The sequence below is a fragment of the Coenobita brevimanus genome, chromosome 56, assembly GCF_032717465.1.
Source record: "Coenobita brevimanus isolate Jiangsu-jjx chromosome 56, ASM3271746v2, whole genome shotgun sequence".
NCBI classification, from domain to species: domain Eukaryota; kingdom Metazoa; phylum Arthropoda; class Malacostraca; order Decapoda; family Coenobitidae; genus Coenobita; species Coenobita brevimanus.
In genome coordinates this window covers 21,993,979-22,018,310 of record NC_137009.1, presented here as the reverse complement: position 1 = coordinate 22,018,310, position 24,332 = coordinate 21,993,979, and the positions used below count along the sequence as shown (strand labels likewise).

At 39.3% G+C, this 24,332-nt stretch overlaps 2 protein-coding genes across 2 annotated transcripts; both read right to left on the bottom strand.

Moving 5' to 3' along the window:
* Positions 1–14,415: 14,415 nt before the first annotated feature.
* On the bottom strand, positions 14,416–15,399 carry LOC145401660 (uncharacterized). Its single transcript, XM_080273849.1, has one exon. It carries the CDS (start codon positions 15,397–15,399, stop codon positions 14,416–14,418), a length of 984 nt encoding a protein of 327 aa, XP_080129975.1.
* Positions 15,400–15,593: 194 nt separating this feature from the next.
* LOC145401659 (uncharacterized) lies at positions 15,594–18,442 on the bottom strand. Its single transcript, XM_080273848.1, has 2 exons — positions 16,627–18,442; positions 15,594–15,661 (listed from the first exon to the last, which is right to left on the bottom strand). Exons 1-2 carry the CDS (start codon positions 18,440–18,442, stop codon positions 15,594–15,596), a joined length of 1,884 nt encoding a protein of 627 aa, XP_080129974.1.
* Positions 18,443–24,332: the final 5,890 nt, after the last annotated feature.

Here is a 24,332-nt window from a genome sequence, read left to right as displayed (position 1 = left end):
GGGGTCGTGTCACGTGTGTTACACTGTGGTTGGAAAGTTCCAGAAACCTGTGTGTGAGTATGTGTGAATGTCACTAGGCTTTGTTCACCTGCTATCTCGCTGACACACTACCTATATCATCCCTGACTTTGCTACTTCCTGTGTATTGTCAACATTTCCTCAGTTAACTTGAAGATCATTTCCCTTTCCCAGGCTTGGATGGAGCTGTCTATCTATCTATTTATCTATCTATCTATTATGATTTGTAATTATAATATGGACTCATAACATTACTCCTCCTGTCTAGTTTTCTTATAACATATTACCAAGGGTCCACTGTAAGGCTCTTTATATGTCTATCATATTCTTTCTTAAGGGAAGGACGTATTCTTGTCTAAGCTGAATATTATCATCTAGTGGTAACAGATGTACTGTATAAGAAACAATGTGAATCGACAATGAAAAGAATATTTCGTGTGTGTGTGTGTGTGTGTGTGTGTGTAAGTCTCTTCTTTTTAGAAGAGGGGAGGGGTAATTTCATGAGGCACTAACAAGAATAAAGTAGCAGATAACGTGAATGTCTAAATTTGAGAATGATTAGCTCTGTTTGTCTGTGTGTTTTACCGAAGGGTCGCGTTCCCACGAGAGCTAAATAAAATTGTCTGATGACATGAAAAAAAAAAATTACAAATCGTCTGAATAAATAACTTAGTGCCTCATTTTTTCATTCTATCAGGTCGTCCTTAGGCAATGAGTGAGTTCTACCCCAAAATTACCAAAAGTTCCAAAAGTTTAGAGCCAGTAACAGTTTAACAGAAACAAGAAGATTCAATCAAAGGATGCAACACCTATCCACATCAGCCGGCATAAGGACTGAATATATTACTGTTACCTGTGACCTTGTCCTTCGTCTATTTGCACTCAAAATCGAATCACTTTATTCTTCCTTAACCTATTACGCTTCCAACAAGTCTACCTCAAATCAGATCAGGCCCGTTTGATTTTACTTTGCCTAGTGACTTTCACATTTGACCTTTCCTTGTGACCTTGACTTGATTCACTGATCTAAAAATCGAAACACTTTATTATCGCCTAAACCTGAATCCTTCCCAGAGTTTGGTATACATCGGATGTAAACTATTAAGGTGACTTTGTTAGGTAACCTTTACCATTGACCTATTGTTCGATTATTCTCCACCCATCCTTCATGTTTTATTCAGTTCGAATGAAAAATGTTTTGGTATATTATTCACACAGAGACTCGAGGATCAATCACTGGCCTTGCTCTGTGACCTTGATCTTTGACTGATAGTTCTCATTCTTGAATCTCTTCGTTCCTTCCTTACTCTTAACCATTCCACCAAGTTTGGCTTAAATGATATAAAAACTGAGATGACCTCGCCTTGGTATGTTGGCTTTGCCCTTTCCCTTGTGACATTCGCTTTTGACTGACTGTTCTCAAAGTCAGACCTTTATATTCTTTCCTTTTCTTTAATCGTTCAACCATGTTTTCTCTAAATAGGATAAAAACTGTTTTATTTTTCCTTATCATGAGACCTTGACCTTTCTAAAAAAAAAAAAAAAAAAAAAGTTTTTCTTTGTCTGATCTTAATCGCATCATCCGATTTGATTAAAATATTATTGTAACTCTCAACTGAACGTTGACTTTCAGTGACCTTGGCCTTTGACTGTTTGGTTCCAAAACTGATTCATATTTGTGCCTTATCATCAAACGTTTTTACTAATTTGGTCAAAATTGCTTGAAAATAAACAAACATAGGTTCATTTTCCTTCGTAAATGTTTGACCTAATCCTGTGAACTTTACCTTTGATATTTTACTCTATAAAACAATAATTTTTTCATGGAATTACCCCGTACCATTCAGCCATCTTAGATTAATATCGGATAAAAACTGTTTATTTGTTAACCGACACACACACACACACACACACACACACACACACACACATGCATACACACACACACAACACACACACACACACACACACATGCATACACACACACACACAACACACACACACACACACACACACACACACACACACATGCATACACGCACACACAACACACACACACACACACACACACACACACACACACTCCGCTCAATACATAAAACGCTCTTGCTTCGCAAGCGCAGGTGTATTTAATGTGTTTCATTAAGTATGAATGTCTTTGTTATGAGTGAGAGGCGTTTTACCTTAGGCTAAAAAAAAAAGAATTGAATCAAGATATAAAATCGGCAATCATGAGAAAGTATAAAATAATTTCCTTGAACACATTACTCATAGAGTGCCCTTCTGTCAATCTGTATGTTTTTTATGTCTTCCTCTCCAGAAGAGTTGTATTTGTACATAATTCAAATAAAACAACATTTCAGTAGCACACAAGAAACAGTGCCAAAGCACACCAAACCCATCCCCGGCAGTCATTTTAGTGCTGACGTATAAACTCAACAGAATACCTAGTCAAAGATGCCACATATAAAAGTTGGAGTATATCGGGTGAAAATTGACGATTTTATGCCTATTTGAAATTTTAGGCCAGACCCACCTGACATTAACCCCCTTACAACTAACTGGGGAGTGAACACACTGATGTAATGAGTCAAGTTAAAGGATGCATATTTGAAAGATGCACCTTTAGGTTTTGGTTTCATATTGATATGGCTAATTTGAAAGGAGTTACGGCGAGAAAACGATTTGCTTTTACATATTTTAAAATATTTTTTTGAGGGGCCTACAGCCCAGGCCTTGTCCCTGTTTGGCCCAAAACTTAATAGGTTGATCAGAAGGTCGTAGCTCATCATCTCTGTAATTTTAGTCAAAATCGCATCAGTAGCTTTTGTGGAACGTTGTTAACAGACAGACAGACAGACAAACAAACCGAGTGAGAACAATACCCGTCCCCGAGCCCCTCCGCGGCGGTGATGGGTAATCAATGTGAATCGACAATGCAGAGCCTGTACCTATCTGTCTATCGATCTATCCTAGAGGAGAGGCGTTTTTGTTCCTAGTATGGACGTCATTGTTTGCCGTTAGCAAGGATGAAATAGTCATGTTGAATCTTAATGGAGTGTGTCTGCCTGTTCCAGTATCTGTCTGTCAGTCTGTTTTCTTTTCTGTATGGGAATTGTATATTTTCACATTGACTTACTAAATGTGTTTGATGGTACTAAGAATTAAATAACAATAATAATTAATTTACTGAGGTGTATGACTTTCTTTCCATCACTTTCTCTGTCTGCCTGTCTGTCTCAGTGACGATGACTTCTGTCCTGAAGATGACGTGTATTCAGCTACGTTATTCTTTACCACAGAGAACTTCAAGAGAGCGTGAATGCTGATGAAAATACAACTGTAATTTACATTTCAAGCCAATATATATCTCTTATTTCTTTTTGCATGAAGTTCTTTTGTTGCTATGCAGTCAGATATAATTTGTATATATTTACCAAACACTGGTTCTATAACACGTTCCAAATATCATGAATTGCTTCAAGCGGCGAAGCAAAGGAGTGAGGATGGTGTGAAGAATGAGGGAAGCCGCGTCTTGGGCTGTGTCCGAACATAAGCCGTTTTTGGTTCCATGGATCTGGCATCGACAAACCCTCGATGCTTTCTTTGGATCGAGTGTGTTAAAACGTTTTAATCGAACATTTATTTGAACCTTTTACATAATATTCTGAACAGCAAGTTGATCTCTAGCAGTTGTATCAGTAGGTTTCAAAAGTCACTGCTCTCTTATTTTTCGTTATGAAGTGGATTAGTATGAGCGTCTGGAATTGATGGAAGGACAAAAGAGTGAGATCAGTGGAAATGAGTTATTTGAGAGGAGCATAATGTTACATGGAGGGACAAACTGACAAAAGAGGAAATGAGGGAGCGTCATACCCTTTTTTTTTCTTTTTTAATGCAAGGAAAAAGGAACCAAAGGCCAGGAGCCAGTAAACCGTTCCTTTCAAGAAAAACAAAAAGAAAATATTACAAAAGAGAGCCAAATTCAAGATTCATTTAATTCAAGGTGCCTGGACATACTGCGTTTGAAAAACTGGAGATGATAAGAAGTATGAAATACAGACAGAGACAGTTCCAGATAGACCTGTTGCATACATTAAGAACTGAGAGAGATGGGTAACTCTAGCATTAGAGAGTTGGACAGAAGAGGGACACCTGTACACACTGCATTTGAAAAACTGGAGATGATAAGAAGTAGGAAACACAGACACAGTTCCAGATTGACCTGTTGCATAGATGAAGGACTGAGAGAAACGGCCAACTCTAGCATAAGAGAGTTGGACAGAAGAAGGATGAAAGTTTATTGCCAGAGGGATGCTATGTGCCTGGAGGGATGCAAACAGACAGTTTAGAGGAGCAGTGACCCTGAGGTAGCGATAGAAAAGAGATAAAGATGCAACAGTGCGGCGAAGAGACCGAGATTGAAGGGAGCCAGTAAGAGGAGGAGAATTAATGAGACAAAATGCCTTTTACCTTCTCCCTGTTGATAAAAGCTGTGTTTGGGGAGCCTCCCCACACATGAAAGTTGTACTCTGCAAGGGGTAAAAAAAAAAAAAAGTGTATGAAGTCAACAACTGTGCAGGGGTAAAGAAGGTATGGAGTTGGTTTAGCACACCTAATCTCTTGGAAGCAGATTTTACAAGACATGAAATATATTTCCAAGATAAATCCTAAGAGCATGATAGAAACCTTAAGAGGGCAGTTTCAAATTGAAGATTTATGCCAGACTCGATTGAAAGCCTTTGACATGTCAAGTGAGGTGCCGAGTGGAATAACCTCTCGTGCGCTAAATATCGAAAATGGAGAAAAACGCTGTTAAAGTTTGTTTACTTTCAAAATGTCTTATCTTTTCATCCGATAAAGATATTCTGGTGAACTTTTTTTTTCAAATGTAGCTGAAAACATCTGCTTGCATGTCAGAGTATGTAAATCAATGGCATTTTGAAAGAACAATATATTAACAGCATCTTTCTCCTCTTTCCTGATAACAATGAACTGCATTTTCCCAAAAATGTGTGTTATTGCAAGCCAGCCTTATGATGTACGCATGTACTTTGACCATATCCATTAATATGGCACAAAACCAGCACAAAAAAATAAAATATAGCTAAAAAAAAATCTGTCTGTGGTGGCCTGTGGTGCTCGAGTGGTTATTACTAGCATTCTGGGACTTCACCCCCATGAGGCTAACAATAGATGCGTGTCTGAACGTGAATACATAAGAAAAATCGACCTTAACACCAGTGGAATAACTGAGCCTGATGTTGGTTTCCAAGGTTCAGGAGCTGGGGAAGACAATGTTAAGCCACAACGATTTTCTGACTGGATTATTCAGGCAAAAATGGACCTAATGTCCACCTAGCAGAGTATAAACATCTTCGTGTGCAACGCGGGCAGTCAGTACCCTCTATAAAATGGGATTTTCACCCATGTTGGGGACATTATCTTCACATGATTCGTTATTGTACTAGTAGAAGAGGGTTTGGGGAATATGTTGGTGTACTTAACTCCAAAATGGCCGCTGTGGTGGACAAGAGGTTATTCCACTCAGCGTCTCAAGTGCAATGGCAAAGCTTTCACCAAAGTCCTGAAAGGAGATGACCAGGAGTCTGAAAGGTTGGTGAGAAGACCGCCAGTGGAGCCTCCCTGATGGAACCCATACTGATGATCAGAAAGATGAGTGTGATATGAAAGATGCTTTATAATTTTTCTGTTAAGAATAGACTCGAAAACTTTTGAGACACAGGATGTAAAAGCATCCTGAATGAGAGCAAACTTCCAGCAAGAAGGAAAGGTACAAGTTGATAGACAAAGGTGAAAGAGTTTACCTAGGCAGAGTGTAAGCTCAAAAGCACAGTTCTTGAGGACAACAGGAGGGACCCAATCAGGCCCATTTGCCTTGTTCGTATTTAGGCCAGAGATAGCAGAAAATACATCAGCTGAAGAAATTTTAATGTTAGTCATAAGGAAGTTGGAGGGGGGGGAAGTGATGGAGGAAGAACACTGGAATTGTCTAAGGCGGATTTGGTGGAGAAAGTCTGAGCAAAGAGATCTGCCTTATCACTAGAAGAAATAGCTACAGAGCCATCACAGTAGAAAAGAGGAGGGAAGGATGATGAGGTAAAGTTGTTATAAAGATTTTTGGCAAGGTGCCAGAAGGAGAGGGAAAAATTCGAGTTGGAGACTTGAGAGCATTTAATACGGATGAAATAATTTTTAACAGAGCGAAGATCAGACGTAACATGATTACGGACAGAAGCATAAAAAAGATGTGATTCAGGGGTGGGTTGGCTCCAGTACCTTTTATCCTCCTTCTTATTGTGGACAGCATTAGAACAAGTGTGATTAAACCATGGCTTTCTTGCATTAGTCACAGGATGTGAGAGGGATGTATGCTTCCATGCCCGAGAGAATAACCTCTGTATTGCGCATGGCACACTCAAATCATGGCAATAATCATTTCAGGGAAAAAGAAGTACTGCCTCAGGGTCTCCCAATCAGCAGCTCCAAAGTGCTGCAACCGATGTTTCTTTGGAGGGTCCACAGAATGTATTGGAAATATAGGACAGGTTAAGGTAATAAGGTTGTGATCAGAGGAGCCCAGTGGGGAGGAAGGATTAACAGTGTAAGCAGAAGGATTAGTAAGGAAATGGTCAAGTATGTCGGAACTTTCTCCAAGTTGGTCAGGGATACAGGTACGGTGCTGTACAAGGTGCAATAGGTCGTTAAGGATAGAAAAGATGTAGGCTTGTTCACCAGGTGGATCAGTGAAAGGAGAGGAGGGCCAAAGATGGTGGTGGACATTGAAATCTTTAATGGAGATTTCAGAGAAAGGAGAAACAGATAGGATGTGTTCCATCGTAGAAGTAAGATAGTCGACATGGATGTGATGAAAAGTGTTAGGAGAAATAGACTGAGATGGTTTGGCCATGTAGAGAGGATGATGAGTGAAAGACTAAAGAGGAAAGTGTATATGAGAGAGGTGGAGGGGGGGAGAGGGAGGGAAAGGCAGAGGATGAGATAGAGGCATGGAGTGGAGAGGTATTTGCTGGAGGGAGGGGTGAGCTGCGAGTAGGGCAGACATGGTAAAATGGAGGAGATTTGTTTGTGGCCACTCCTTACAGGATTAAGGCGTCTGGCAGTATATATATATATATATATATATATATATATATATATATATATATATATAGACGATAGTCTGGAATTGTACAGTCAGGGAAGACAAGGTGTCGTGAATAAACTGAGAAATTAAATCATCTGAGGGAAGCGTGCCCTTAGCCTCCCACCAAATGTCTCCCCCAGAAAACCTCGTCCTGAACGACAACGCAAGACTACGAAGGCTACAGATAATCTTCTAAGCAATGAAGTCAAAGTCAAAGTCAAATGTTTATATAGCCATAGAGATTACAATAGTTGACATAACACTTAGTCTACTAGCGGCTGAGCCTTTTGAGAGTCCGGGAACTCTCTTTAAAGGCACCTTGTTTTTCTTGCACTTTTGGTAAACATCAATTGTCTACTAAGGCTAAAACTACGATTTTACTAAATCAGCTGTATGACTTTTAAGTAATAATGGTCATCCCCGAATGACAATAGTTTAAGATTTTAATAAAGGGTATATACAAGATAGCACTACAACAAAACGGAGGTAATTTTATATTAATACCAGTAGTAATAGTGATAATAATAATAACTACCACAATAACAATAATAATAATGAAAGTCAACTAGTTTAATGAATTAGTACTTTGATAGTAAGTAGGATTTATAAGCAGATTTGAAAGATACAGCCTCACTTAGTTCCTGATTGGCCGTTGGGATACCATTCCAAATTTTGTGTCCCTGATAAGTGATACGTGACTGGGACTGGGTTGAAGCCATGAGCGATATTTTTAGATTACAGTTATTTCGGAGATTATACCGATCATTCATATTAAAATCAAAGTAACTGTTAAATGACAGGTTGTGCAGAGACTTGTAAACAAACAAAGCAGTGCAATAGGACTTTAAATCAGGCAATTTTAGGATACCCAATTTCTTGAAAGATGGATTAGTATCGTCATATTTGCTTAAGTTTTCCATTATACGGACCGATTTCTCTTGGGCTATAAATGTTTTACAAGCGCCACTCCATACACTGTTGCAATAAAACAATAAAGGAAAAATCAGCGAGTAATAATTGAGCTTAAAAGACCGTGTTGTTAGTTGATTACGAATTTGGTACATGATACCACACTGTTTGCTAATCTTTGTATGGAGATACTGGATATGTAAATGCCATGACAAACATTCATGAATTATAACACCAAGGAATTTTATTCTGTCCACTCTTTCAACTGACTGGGCATCTATGTAGATGTTGGGTTGATTTGCCGTGCTTTGTTTCCTTCTAAATATAATGTAATGAGATCTGCTTACATTTAGTGTGAGTTTGTTGCTTGTTATCCATTTTTTAATATCTGTTAGGCTGCTATTTACAACATTTGATAGTTCATTGAGATTTTGGTGGCTTGCATAAAAGGTACTATCATCAGCAAATAGTACTGGCTTCATATGTGAGGTAGCGAACACGATGTCATTTATGTACAAAATAAACAAGAGTGGTCCTAAGACCGACCCCTGGGGAACTCCAGATTCTACTGGCATACAGGTAGACTGGCACTGTTTGTATTGCACAAACTGTTTGCGATTGGCTAAGTAGGAAGCAAACCATTGATTTGAAGTGCATTGTATACCATAGTGTTCAAGCTTCTTTAGTAATATAGAGTGATTAACCGTATCAAATGCCTTGGCCAGATCTAGAAATACACCCATAGTAAATTTATTTTCATCAAATGAAGCCAGCACGTCCTTGGTGAATGACAGTTAGACAATTTTTCCCTAAAACCAAATTGTGAATCAGTGATAATACTGTTGGTGGTGCAAAATTGAATTAACCTACCATAAACCAATTTCTCTATTATCTTACTGATTGCTGGCAGGATTGAGATAGGGCGATAATTGCTTAACAGCTTACGATCACCAGCTTTAAAAACTGGAATGACTTTGGCCAATTTCAACATGTCAGGAAACTTTCCGGTCTCAAAAGATAAATTAAAGAGGAAGACAAATACAGGAACTAGATAGGCCATTATTTCCTTAATGATGGACATGGGGATATCGTCTTATCCGGGACCAACATTCCGTAGATTTTTTATAGTCTGGGTAACTTCATGTTCAGTAGTAGGTGACAAAACGAATACACTGTCTTGCCTATTGCATAAATGTGAATAGAAACTAATCTCAGACTCTCCAACAGACTCAGCAAGTTTCTTACCAACACTGACAAAGTAATTATTAAAATGGTCAGCTACTTCCTTAGGTTCATGTACAGTCGCCAAAGTTTCCACCTGGGCCGGCTAGCAGCGAGAGGTGGGTAACGGGTGCTGGCAACAGTGTATCTGTTTGTTCGTGTGTACATGCTCGACGAAAGTTCGGATCATCAACTCTCGTCTTCCGTAGTGAACCTCAGTCAGAGTTCATCCCAATATTCAGTCGATAATTTTTAGTCGATGGAATTTCTTGAAAGTATTAGATAATGCGAGTATTGAAAACAATAAGGAATATAATATTAACAATAAGTGAAATAATATAAAAGATGGCATATTTACAAACTTTACATAACTATCAACGTATCCTTTTTCAGTATTACATGATAAACCCATGGCTAAAAAATGTCTACTGAATACTGGGGGGACGAACCGTCGTGTGACCGGCCCTTACGGTAGAAAAATAGATGCCGGTGTCTGATCGTTTTGCATTTCGTCAGTCCTGGGCCGGTCTCGATTAAACCTACTGAAATACCATTCTTGATTCCAGACATGATTAGATAAGTTAGGTCATTATTCGTTACAGGATTACTCATTGGGTTGATATTGATTTAAACTAAGTAGGAGAGAGAGGAACTGTAGATGTCGAAGGTAAATGTGTGACCTCACAGATAAGCGACACACCTAATAATCAATTGTCCTTGTAATGTGTAATTCAGTCATTCGTTAGATGAATGGACTATAAAGGTGTGCTGTAATGACCATAGTCATATGAAATGTTGATACGGTGTCATAATCATACCTGACATAATAGTATGCATGAACTCTTTGCCTGTTGAGGTGACAGTATTATAACCTCCTACCTCTTCATGGTGCACCACAGAACACATAAAAACATCTGCCTGAAGTTTTACCAAAGAGGAATAAGCAACCGTTAACAGTGTCTAAACATAATCTAAATGTTTGGTCAGTGTTATTGATGATGTGAATATGGCAGGTAATCTTACTCGTAACTGGACAGATGTTAAGTAAATGCATTCCTCTTCAACCTATACTGATAATGGTATCAAGTGATAACCCTATGAAATGGAATTACTGATATAAAAAGGAGAGAGTTGGAGAAATACTTGGAGCGACTACAGTATATAGTTCATTTACATGTTATCGTAACAATGTAAAAACAACATAGAAAATTAAATGTTTAGTACTGTTTCGAATGCAAATATTTAGTAGATGCTACTGGATCTCAAAAACTAGTTCGGCAATTATCACTGGCGGTGTGAATAACGTAACCCCCCCCCCTCCGCACGTCCGGCGCCTCCCCTAGCCTTTACTATGCCAAGCTCCCCCCTTAAGCAACTCTCCCACCGGCTCGACAAGTTGCAGGAAACCGGTCGCCACAGGTTGCACGGACCAAGGTCAAATTAATATAATAGGTGTTATTGTATTATATATAATATGTATATATTTATATCGTAATATTATATATATTATCTTATTATAAAACTCATATAGTCATATTCATTTGGCCTTGGTCAGCACCTGTGACACACAACAATTTCCCGTGCAACCAGTTTCATGCAACAGACTGAACCGACGGGAGAGCCGCAAAACCCCTGAGACAATTTTCTCCCCACCGAACTCCGTACCCAGCCATCTATGGGATGAACTCTGTACTCTGACGGAGGTTCACTATGGACGAAGAGAGTTGATGATCCGAACTTTCGTCGAGCACTTACACACGAACAAACAGATACACTGTTGCCAGCACCCGTTACCCACCTCTCGCAGCTAGGTGGCCCAGGTGGAAAGTTTGGCGACTGTACCTCATTATTGTTTACTAAATAAAAGCAATTATTTCTTTGTCGTGAAGAAGGCTTATTAATTATAGAGTTTATTACACACCATTTTTTTTTATTGTTACCTATATTTTCACTTATTTTATTCTTATAGTAATATGACTTTGCTTTTCTGATTTTAGCTGTGATTTCATTGCGCAGTCTGCGATACCCTGCACCGTAAGTAATGGGTTTCTTGGCACACACTCTTTGAAGCTTGTTTCTTTCTCGGATCATCTGGCTAATATCTGCAGTAATGTAGGGCTTATCAGCATGTTTAGATTTAATTATTTTTTGTTTTAACGGAAACTGGTTATGAAATATATTAGAAAGTAGATTAAAATTACAATAACCTACGTCTGGGTCTTTAGCACATAAAACAAGGTCCCAAGACACTTGACTATTTTTTTCTTTAAATGTATTTATACTACTTTCGTGAAAGTCTCTATACTGGAGGACAGTTTGTTCACCTTTCGGTAAATATGGTGTGGATTTGAACACCGATACAACAGGAAAATGATCTGAAATTTTATTATATATAATATTGCTTGTGAAGCAGTTTATGTAGTCATTAGTCCATATATGATCTATTAGTGTGGCGGATGTTAAAGTTACGCGTGTGGGTTTATTAATAGTGTTATAAAAATTATGAGAATAGCACATAGATAATAGGTTACTGACATGTGGGTTTGCTCTACTTTTCAACAGGTCGATATTAAAATCACCCCCGATGAAACAAGATTTATCTTCCGAGCTGACTAAATCAATAATGTAGTGAAAGTCGTGCTGAAATCACGGCTACACATCTCAAAGTTAATCATCCCAGCCTTTTTCGATGTGTCTTATCCACAGCATCGTACACACGCTGCAAAAGGACCCGAACTTGACATCATACTTGCCAACCAAGGAACCACTTCTGACCAATCAAATGCGTCAGAAACAGCTTTACTTTGCAAGTAAACTGTACTGGAAAAATCAAGGATGGGCCACAAGTCATAACAACTATTTATTCCAGAAGTTTCAACCTGTAATACAATAATCCAATAAAACAATGGGAACATGAATTGTAATAAAACAGAGAACAGAGTCTCAATAATGTTATAAAATTCCTATGTACACAATCTAAGGCAAATTCATTGGGCCACAATAAATCAATGCAATAAATCTATGTAGTGCAAATGTAGTATCGGTCCAGTCCTCAGTGGTAATCAAAAAGTAACACAGTGAGTAGTCTATAAGCCTAATCACATCAATAAACAAATATGAATAATAGATATGCCTGCACAATAATTCCATAACAATCATATCCATAATAATTCACAATTGCATACAATAATAAAGCAAGGAATTGAAAATATATTTACCAAAGCCCAAATATTCACCCTAGGGACAACATGCCTCACCGCTATATACAACACAAAGTAATATTATTTACACTCACTTCAATGGCCACACCATCACGAGCCTCGATTCCCAGTAGGTGAGCATCCTGTCATCATCACCTTAGGCTACCACTTCTGCACACAGTTCCTACACCGGCTGAAAGCCGCAGATAGTAAACATTCCAATCCACCATCAAACAAACCCGACAGGGGTGGATACAATTACGTTGCTTTATGTACAGTATACCACTATTATTTCCTCATGACCTAAGTATTCGCAACTCCACAATCCTATACAACTTGTACCTACCCTTATAATATGGCTCCAACAACAAGTAAATACCCAGCGTCCACCAACAACCAGCTGCAACTGAGAGGTATACATCGAAAACACCCGTCAAGTCAGCTGACTCCAAACAAATTACGCTTGAGATGCGCAATAGAAGAAAACATTTGGTGTGACTTACATTATCCATTATTACAAAATAGTTACATATATACAGATGATACAAATACCTATCATGCTAATGATACACTCCGCCCCCCACAAGTTACAACAGGTATACCAGTAGTCTATCATAATACATACACATCGAGATTACATTTGTTCCTCTATCGGCAATAACACCACTAATCTATGTACCGATCTACTCATTACCTTATCCACATCACCATCATATCCCTTCCCTTGCCTTATTATCTTGTACCTCAAATCAACATCACGAACGGCGCCATCCCGTCCTGGATCAGCTCTAATCACCTGTGCCAGTTTCCATGCCCCTCTCACTGAGTTGCTATCTTGCACTAGAACTACATCACCCACTCTTACATTCCTTCCAGTTGTGTGCCACTTCTGCCTGATCAACATGGAAGGGAAATAGTCCCGCTGCCACTTCTTCCAAAATGAATCTACAATCTTCTGCATAAATTCCAGCCTCCGTTTATGATCTCCACTGACCTCGTACATACCACTTGGACAGTAATTACTAGAACGGCCAAGTAACAAATCATTAGGGCAGAGGTAGCTACCTAATTCCAAACTAAACCCAGGTTTTGTACCAATTGGTTGCTCGTTTAACAAATTGGCAATAGCAAATAAAGCAGTCTGTAATTCCCCAAAATTTAATACAGAATTTCCAATAGTAATACACAGGCTCCTTTTGACAGACTTGATCAGAGCTTCACTTGCACCATTATACCAAGGTGCATCACTAGGAATGTTAAAAGTCCATGTTACCCCCTCCTTCTCACCAATACTTTCTATTTTCTTGCTAGCTGATATCAGTTGAATCCCCTTATCCGAATATATGAACCTAGGGGCACCCCTGATAGCAGTGAATCTCTGAAATGTGGTCAAGAAATCATCGGTACTATATCCCTCTGCCAAATCCAAATAAACTGCCCTAGTCACCAAACAATTAAATATAACTCCAAATGCTTTACCATGAGTTCTCTTCTTGACCGTGTCCCTTATTGTCAATGGCCCAAACAAATCCACTGCTGTGTGGTAAAAAGGTGGAGCAGGTTTCAATCTTTCTGTCCTCACTTGACCCATACATTGGTCTTCTATTTTCTTTGTTAACTTCCTACATACTACACATCAATTTTTGATTGTCTTTATTATCTTCCAGGCCCCAGGAACCCAAAATCTTCTCTGCAGCTTTGCCAAGGTAGTCTCTACACCTGCATGATCCACATTGTGTAAACATAATATATACAGTCTTGTTACTGGGTGGTTGGCTGGTATTAACATGTAGTATTCTTGATTCCAATTCTCTTTCAACCACTTCGATATTCTTTGTCCTACTACAATTATCCCATTTTCAAGTGTGGGACCCAATCTTTTGAATCTCACTTCCCAATCCATCATGTTTTCTTTATCTTTCTAACCCACATTAATTCTGCTTCTGCAACACCTTTGACAGTGGGTTCTTTCAAAATACCCTTGAAGGATTTGCACTTGAACACAGCCATTATCCTACATGTAAGTCTCAGTAATCTATAATAACCACTAAATTTATCAACATCAATTACTCCCAAATCAATAATGTCCTGGTTCACTTTAGCAACAGTCATGGTAATACTGATTCTATCTGTTAGTTCATCTTCACATATTTGTCTAATAGGCCATTCTGAAATTGGTAAAGTCAGAAAATTAGGTCCATTTTGCCAGGCAGAGTCTTTCCCAATCTTCTCTGGATGACATGGTTTGGATGTTAAGTCTGCAACATTCTGAACTCTATCAACCCACCACCATTCGCTTGAATCTGTTTTGACTTGTACCTCTGCTATACGTACTGCAACAAAAGTGTTAAACCAGTGAGACTCCTTTTGAATTTGTGATCTTACAATGGATGAATCAACAATGTGATACACTGATTCAAACTCCCATTTAAACTCCTTCATTATAGACTCTCTCAACCTAGCTGCCATAAGAGCACCACAAAGCTCCAAGCGAGGAATAGACAACTGTTTTACCGGTGCAATCTTATTCTTGGCCACAATCAGATTTGCATCAAACTTATCTTTACCAATCTGCCACCTTACATATGCACATGCCCCATATGCCTGTGTGCTACCATCAGAAAATATGATTAGGATGGGCTTACCAAAGGCATTAGATGGTTTCAAGGGTCTTCTGAAAGTCAAGTCTTCTAATGCATACAACTCTTTAAGGAACCTTTTCCATTCATTCACCACAGAAGCATCAAGTGGATCATCCCATTTTATTCCTCTATCATTTGAATTACCTTTGGTAATCATGGACCTCATCAAAACTTTAGCTTTCAGTACAACTGGTACAGTAAACCCCAGTGGATCATAGAGTGAAGCAATCTGACTCAATATCATTCTGCGTGTTAAAACCTCTGGAAATTTGGCTTCAATCTCACAGCACTCTAAATTTGGACCACTCCTTATCTTTCTCACTCTTGGTGAGAAATTAACCTTTACTGTGAAGGAAAAATTGTCCTCCTTAGGATTCCATTTCAGACCTAAAATCTTCTCACAATCAGAGTCTATCTATCACATTGAAATTACAATTTTCATAATGCCCACTGACTATCCAATGCTTCACCCGAAAACTTCCCAGAGTAAGTATCTCCTCCGCATTCTGTATCAAATTAAAGGCTTTCTCAACACAGTCAGTAGAATACAGTATATGATCCACATAAGCATTATTGATAATCATGTCTTGCACTTCTGGAACCTCCCCACCAAACCTTTCTACCGTGTGTCTCAAAGCCAATGTAGCTATAGTACCACTAGGCCTATCTCCAAAAGTGACTGTGGTGAGTACATAATGATCAGGTGGTCTATTGCTATCCAAGTCCCTCCACACAAATCTATGAGTGTGTTCATCTAGTGTGCTGAGTCTGACAGTATGATACATCTTCGATATGTCACCTGCTATAGCTACCGTATCTTGTCTAAATCTAAATAACACTCCAAGCAAATTATTCAAAATGTCGGGCCCCTTAGCCCAAAAGTCTTTCAGCTTCTGGCCCATATAAGATGCAGAGGAGTTGAAAACGATGAGCAGGGGGGTTGAACTAGATTCTGGCTTCAACACCTCATGATGGGGAACATAATGAACTGGACCCTCGTAGTCTCTAACCTCTTCCTTACTTAGTTTCCTCGCTACTCCCCTACTAACCATATCTTCAATTTCACTTTGATATTTATTTGCATATTCGATGCCGAGTTTCTTTAATCTGATCTCTGTTGTTCTTAATCTGGCAATTGCTACTTTGAGGTTATTTTACAGATTATTTGGGTCCTTTATCCATGGATAACTAGCTATCCAGCATTTCTGCTCTTCATTGTACACCAATCCTTCCTCAATTAACGCTAGTTCCTTTTCTTCTCTCAAACTTATGCAGTTAGGTCCAGGACAACCTCTACACATACACTTGATACATTGTGGCTCACACTTTATTCCAATTTCCTCTATGGCAAAAAATTTATCCAACGTACTCTTTAGATTATCAGCAGACTCAATGCTGATTTCATTCAGACTTGCAAAGCTTAACAGTTTATGCGTTCTTACGAGTAAATGGTTGTTAGCGTTGACCTGACCTGTATTTTCATCATATCTACCTTGGATACTGAGCCCAAACTGATTTTCTAACAACTGTAGACTCTTCTTTGTTTGAACAACTCTTGGTAACAATTCACTATAATTGGCACCAATGAGCATGTCAATTTCACCATGTGGGCGATTTACCTCGGATCTTGATATTCCCACAAAAAGTTCAGGCATTTTTGATAGGTCAACCTTCTTGATTCTGGCTGATATCTCATTGATACCAACAGCATCCACATTCCAAACCCTACCAGTTTTGTCAGTTAAAGGCACACAATATTCTTTACTAGATTGATGTTCAATGGTATTACCTACTTTAATCATAGAAAGATTGACATTCTTCCCTTTCAATCCCAGTTTCTTTGCCATGCTATGAATTATCAACGAAATATCAGATCCTGAATCCCATAATACAGTAACAGGTTGGTTTCCGCTATTTAATGCACTGATATTCAACAAAGTTGTAAATGTCTTCTCTGATACTACATTATGAAGAGTACCTTCCATCTTATCAGGGTGCAAAAGTGGATGATGATTACGATTACACAACCCTTGTCCTACAATCACCACATCACACAATTTACCCACTTTGCAGCTACGAGCTGGATGATATCCCTTCAAGCACCTAAAGCATATGCCATTATTCTTCATCATCTCAAGTCTATCTTTGCTACTAAGACCTTTGAACTTATAACAGTCTGTAATCTCATGACCCGTTGAGTTGTGTAACAAGCACCCTCCACCCCTGCTCTCTGCCTTATGGTTAGCACCTTTTACCATCTCAGTTAAGCTTACAATACATGATTCAAATTCTTTATTCTTGACCTGCTGCTCTTCACCCATCTTCTTCACCAACTTTACCAGGTCTGAATCAGTGTTATTATCAAATGTACTGTTAACATTATGTACTGCTTGTGTTACCTTATTATCACCACTACTATTTCTAATGCTAGAATTCATGTACTCCAAAACTTTCCTCTCCTTCTGCAGGAACTTCAACATCTCTGGAAACAACTTGCTAGTGACTGACACTTCTTCTGCTTTAATGACCCATTCTCTCTTTTGAAGAGAAGGTAAAACCTTTTCAATGTGACTGACAACGTTGGCTGTGTTAAGTTCATCCGATAGATTTACCTTTTTCAGATCTAACCAACACTGCTCAACCTGGTCTACCATTTTAATGAATCCTTTGGTGTCACCATCAGTAATCTTCTTTAAAGACTTGAGATCACTTATCACTAAATCCACAATCTTTCTTGAATTTCCAAATTTATCATCCAGTCGCTGAAACATTTCCTCATAGTTACCCTCAAAGCCCTTTACTGCCTGTAGTGCTTCACCACCAAGACACATTTTAAGAGCATATGGATCAGTACCATACATACTTTTGACAAGATTCTTATAATCCTCTTTAAAGGTAGGGTAGTCTCTCAGATTACCTTCAAACTTAGGTGGCTCAAATTTCTTTACTTTAACTTTAGGTTTATCCATGGCTTTCTGGTCATTCTCAATTTTACCTATTTTTGCACATAAATCATTCTTAACTCTTTCACAGTCTAAAATGTATTTCTGGGCTTCCTGTTCCACATTGTCACTTAGATTATTGTCACATATGAAAGTTAGCAGTTCATCACTTTTACTCTCCAAGCATTTGAATGCTTCCAACACTTCATCACAGTTCCTCTTTAACACTGATAAATGATCACCTCTATCCAATCCTTCCTCACACAATGTTACCTTCCTGGTGAATTTTCCTTTGGTGGTGCCCCTCTGTCTCTTCAAGGCATCATATTCCTCTTGCACCCCCATGGTGGTTGAAGTTGAAATGTACTGGGAAAATCAAGGATGGGCCACAAGTCATAACAACTATTTATTCCAGAAGAAGTTTCAACCTGTAATACAATAATCCAATAAAACAATGGGAACATGAATTGTAATAAAACAGAGAACAGAGTCTCAATAATGTTATAAAATTCCTATGTACACAATCTAAGGCAAATTCATTGGGCCACAATAAATCAATGCAATAAATCTATGTAGTGCAAATGTAGTATCGGTCCAGTCCTCAGTGGTAATCAAAAAGTAACACAGTGAGTAGTCTATAAGCCTAATCACATCAATAAACAAATATGAATAATAGATATGCCTGCACAATAATTCCATAACAATCATATCCATAATAATTCACAATTGCATACAATAATAAAGCAAGGAATTGAAAATATATTTACCAAAGCCCAAATATTATCCCTAGGCACAACATGCCTCACCGCTATATACAACACAAAGTAATATTATTTACACTCACTTCAATGGCCACACCCTCACGAGGCTCGATTCCCAGTAGGAGAGCATCCTGTCATCATCACCTTAGGCTACCACTTCTGCACACAGTTCCTGCACCGGCTGAAAGCCGCAGATAGTAAACATTCCAATCCACCATCAAACAAACCCGACAGGGGTGGATACAATTACGTTGCTTTATGTACAGTATACCACTATTATTTCCTCATGACCTAAGTATTCGCAACTCCACAATCCTATACAACTTGTACCTACCCTTATAATATGGCTCCAACAACAAGTAAATACCCAGCGTCCACCAACAACCAGCTGCAACTGAGATGTATACATCGAAAACACCCGTCAAGTCAGCTGACTCCAAACAAATTACGCTTGAGATGCGCAATAGAAGAAAACATTTGGTGTGACTTACATTATCCATTATTACAAAATAGTTACATATATACAGATGATACAAATACCTATCATGCTAATGATACATAAACAAAGACTGAACCGCAGAAGACCGGAGGAAAATAATGTCCTGTGATGAGAGCACCTTCATGTGTTTTGTCCTCGCATTTGGCGGGTAAGGCGGCCTCGCAACGTCACGCACTGTGAAGTCCACTACATACAGAAGACTGTCAAGCACAGTGATGGCATAATGGTGTGGGATTGCTTTAGCCGGGAAGTGAGCAAGGGAGGCCTGTATTTCCTTCCTAAAAACACGACGATGAATGCTGATTAGAATATGCTGGTGTGGGACATCCATCTCCTACAATTCTGAGTTTCATGGTTGCACACATTTTAAGCAGGGTCTACTCCATGTCACAAAGCAAAAAGGGCAATGAAATTCCTCTCAGATCATGACACTGAAGTACTGGATTGGCCAGGTAAACTCTCCAGATCTTAATTTCATGGAAAACGCATGGAATTACAATATACAACACCTTGTCATTGCCATGCGTTATGGATGAGATTCGCAATATGTGGGTCAAAGAGATGACTGCAGAATATTTCCAAAATTTTGCAAACAGCAGGCCCAAAAGCCTTCAGACTCTAAATCGTCTAAAGGCAACAACACCAAGTATTAGGATGCAGTTATGTTGCATAGTTTTGTTTGTATCAGTAATATATTCCCTGGCGTGTGATTTTTTTTTTTTTTTTAACATAATGCCTTGTGCAGTCAATTTCTTTTGCAGAGAAGGATGATCAAAATATCATATTGCTATATACATGTTTTAAATGTTTATTGTGACTAGTGTTGCATTTTATTTTACAATATAATCAATCAAAATTATCCGGACTGGTATAACTTTGTCATAAGGAAACTGACGCCACAAATGAAGAATTTTGCAAAAATCGAATTGATCCTACCGGCTGTTTCTAGCCATGCTTCATGAGGATGCCTTGTGCTGCCTGCATGTGATATTTCCTAATATATCCGTCACAAGGTTTGATAATGTATATACACCGAGATGAAAATAGAACAACTTTTTCTGAGTCGTAATGAACTTTACTGTTTAATTACAACAGCACTGGATCCCTCCATATAAATGTTTTTACTTTGCATTCCCCCCACCCTTTTTTTTTATTAATATTTTACTGTAAGTATATATAACTGTCCTCTTCCTCTGACCAGGTGTTTCTTGGTTTTTGGCTTCTGTATGCGTTACTGGTGACGACCTATTACAAGACCTACCTTACCAGTAGCTTGACTGTGCCCTTTGCTCCTTCTACCATAAACACACTGCAGCAGCTCCATGATTCCAATTTAGAATATGGAATCAGTAGCGACAAGGTTAGTATGTAAGGGATTACTTATGTTGAACTCCACTGCAGTCCAGGAGTGATTCAAGAGGCATGATTTGTCGTTGTTAGTGGGTTCTTCACCCCACCCCACTCGCTGTTCCCTGTCAGCCCCCCCTCCCCCTTCCTTGCTACAAGGTATCATCCCATAAGCTCTTCCTTTTGCATATTGAAGGCAACTGCAGTGATCATGCATGTAAAGTAGAACACTTAACCATTAACAAAACATGCAAGGAACTTACTATACATTGCATCGGTGCCAAATTAAGTTATTTCACCGCATTCATTTACAACATCGCTGTCTTAGTTTTCATGAATAATTTGAAGGCCATAAACTCACACACGCACACCAACGCACTCCTACAAGTTCACACACACACACACACACACACACACACACACACACACACACACACACACCATTCGCTGGTGCAGTGGTAACGTTCTCGCTTGCCAACTGGTGGACGGAAGTTCGCACCTCGCTCAGGTTGGGAAAAGTTTTGCTGACGAAGTGGGTGGTTACTGTCCCCCTTGAGCAAGGGGACGGGTGTGTGCGTGTGTGAAGGTCACAGCCTTGCCCTTAGATCGGACTATATGAGCTCTCAGCTCCCTTCCGGGAGGGTAAAAGCTGACGATCACGACCATCAAGTGATCCTGACCGACCCAGTGAATTACACACACACACGTACGCATTATGCAAGTGAAATATTATTACATATGAAATACTCTACTGGTCTAAGACTGCCTTGGTGGTGTGTAAACACACTGGGGCGAACCTGGACCAACAGTGGTCATGCACCGTAACAACCACTGTTATTCTTAAAGTTTTCTTATATCATCCCCATAAACAACAGACACTGATTGGTATTATCACAAGAATTCAGGTACTTTTCACCGATCGTAAGTTCACAGGAAACTAACCTTTTTTTCACAAAGCTCCCCAACATGTTTACTATTCCTGGATTTCACTGAATTAATTCAAAATTTTATCAATTTGTTGAAACCAGCTGCACCATCTTCACACTTCCATTTTTTATTTATTTTTTATATACCTAGGCTGCTTCCCCCAAGGAAAGGGAGGTAGCCGAGACAGGACGACACACTCCCCATTTACTCATCCATTCAAACACATTCATTCGCATCTTAGCCCCAAAGGGAAGAACGGACAGATCTTCACCGCACCACACCGCACAAGGGTCAACTGTGCAATGCAATCAGTGACATACACAGCAGGGCCCGACAGCAGAACTGGTTTACCCCTGCCACATCATAACAGACCCATCCCCTTACCAGCACATGACCTGACTAGCTGATCAGACCAAATGCGGGAGAATATCCCTTCAGGGCTGCATCATCACTTATTCATTCACAATTTCTCTCCATTTATTTCTGTCACGCACAGCCACTCTTCCTTGCTCAACAGACATCCCTCTCGCATCCAGCGCTCTCTTCACACTGTCCATCCATCCTATTCGTGGTCTTCCTCTCAGTCTTACACCTCTCACATCAGATCTAGTTATCTTCCATACAATGTATATATATTGTTGCCCTTGATAAATGATATCCGAACTCCCACCTCCTCCCCCCTAAAAAAAAAAAAAAAAAAAATCAATTGATGCTAGTCGCGATTAAAATGGTCTGGGCCTCTGCGGTGGTCCAGGTGGCCCAAATTGTCCCGGCTGGCAATGACGCTTTGTAAAACAGGATACCTCACATGTGATTAATATTTGGGGGGCAGTGGTGAAAATAAAATATGTGTGTGGGCACGTATCCACTAAAGGGTTATAACACTATATTTATTTTTCATGTAATCCTTTCTCCCCTGAGACATTTCACATTTCCCAGTTGTTCTATTTCCCTTTGATCCAGCTTGACATTATAATCATGATCGCATTACATTATAGTTCAGCTGAAAATAACCCTGGGAACTAAACCCTCTTCTACGATCCCCTTTTACCTCCTTCCCTCTGACGTTCTACCACATTCTCTCTTTCCCCTCCCTCCCTAACTCACTGCATGATTTTAGCAGCGCCAGTTAACTGTTTCAGTTACCTATACACCTTTATGGGAACAACGTTACTACCTTATCATCGTGGCAGAGAACAAATATTACAGTCATGCCACACACATATCAGTAATATTTACGTCTATTGCTTGTTTTCCAAATACATATTATTTTCTTTAGAGTAAAATTGTTATTTAAAGCTAGAATGATTGGGTATATTCTTCACCAACCTCATCACTACATGGTGGCTATCCAAAGTTTAAAATAAACAACAAGTAAAAGGAAGAAATTATCGTCTGATAATTTAGTTGATGAATCTTGAACATTCCATACAAAATATTAACAATATAACTGCTTTTGGCAGGGTGCAGCATATCAGCTGTTCATGACTTCCACTGTACCTCAATATCAGAAAATGGTGAAGGATATGCAATTTCACACCGTATCAGACAGTATGGTGCTCGTGAACCAAGGAAGATTTGCCTTCCTAGCATCGAAGACATTCTTGCACTTCACTATGATGGAGCACAACAGTAACCCCAGGAGGACACATGACCTACATGTGGCCACTGAGGAGTTCTTCCCTGGGGGTTATGCATGGGCCTTCCCAAAAGTAAGTAGGGATGTATAACTGTGGGGTGAGGAGGCTTTCTTACACATTTTTCTCCTCAGTGGTAGGGATTAAATAAAAATATTTACATATACTCGTGCATAGAGAGAGAGAGAGAGAGAGAGAGAGAGAGAGAGAGAGAGAGAGAGAGAGAGGAAAAGGGAATTTGAATTTATGATCTGATGATATCATATTCACTATGCAGTATACTAACAATCCGGTGCAGATAAAATCCTGGATGTAATAAGCCTGTTTCTTGTTTATTGCAATTTATTCGAATTAATGGCAGAACATCAAACATTCTGTGACAGAAAACTGTTAACCCAGTCAAGGTTCGAGGAACAGGTGTTTCTTAAGGTGCCTGTCATTTTTGTTTTCTTCACTCAAAATAATTTTCAAAGCCTCCACCTCATGATCCTCCATAATATCCTGTGTATTCTCCCCCCTACAAACCATTTGTGTGCTGCCGCGCCAAACATAAGAAAATGATGAAACGCCTGGAACTGGGCCCTGAGCTGTGATGCGAAGCGTCGCTTGGTATGCCTCCATCAAGCATTGCACGCGGACTCTCCCTACCACCTCCATGACGCTGCTAACCTAATCAGTTCATCATCCCACACTAACAAATGTTTTGTGAAACTCCGTCGAGGGGCTCAGGAGACATTACTTCCACAAGGATAAAAAAGTCAACATCATATGACCTTGACCTTTGGCCCATTGATCTGATTAAGTCAATCGGTTCATCTCCTCGTTCTGCATCACTGACAAAAGATTAGTGGAAATCCGCCCAAGGGTTCAGGAGTTATCGTGCCCACAATAGTGTTATGGAAGCGGGAACGCACGCAAGCATGCACCCACGCAGACGCGGATGAACAGACCAATCAATGACTCTTCAGCCTTAGGTGGGCGAAGACATAATGAGTAAGAACGAACTTCAGATTTGTTTTTCATTTTATTTTTTATTATGGCAGCTTTCATGCACCATTCAGGTC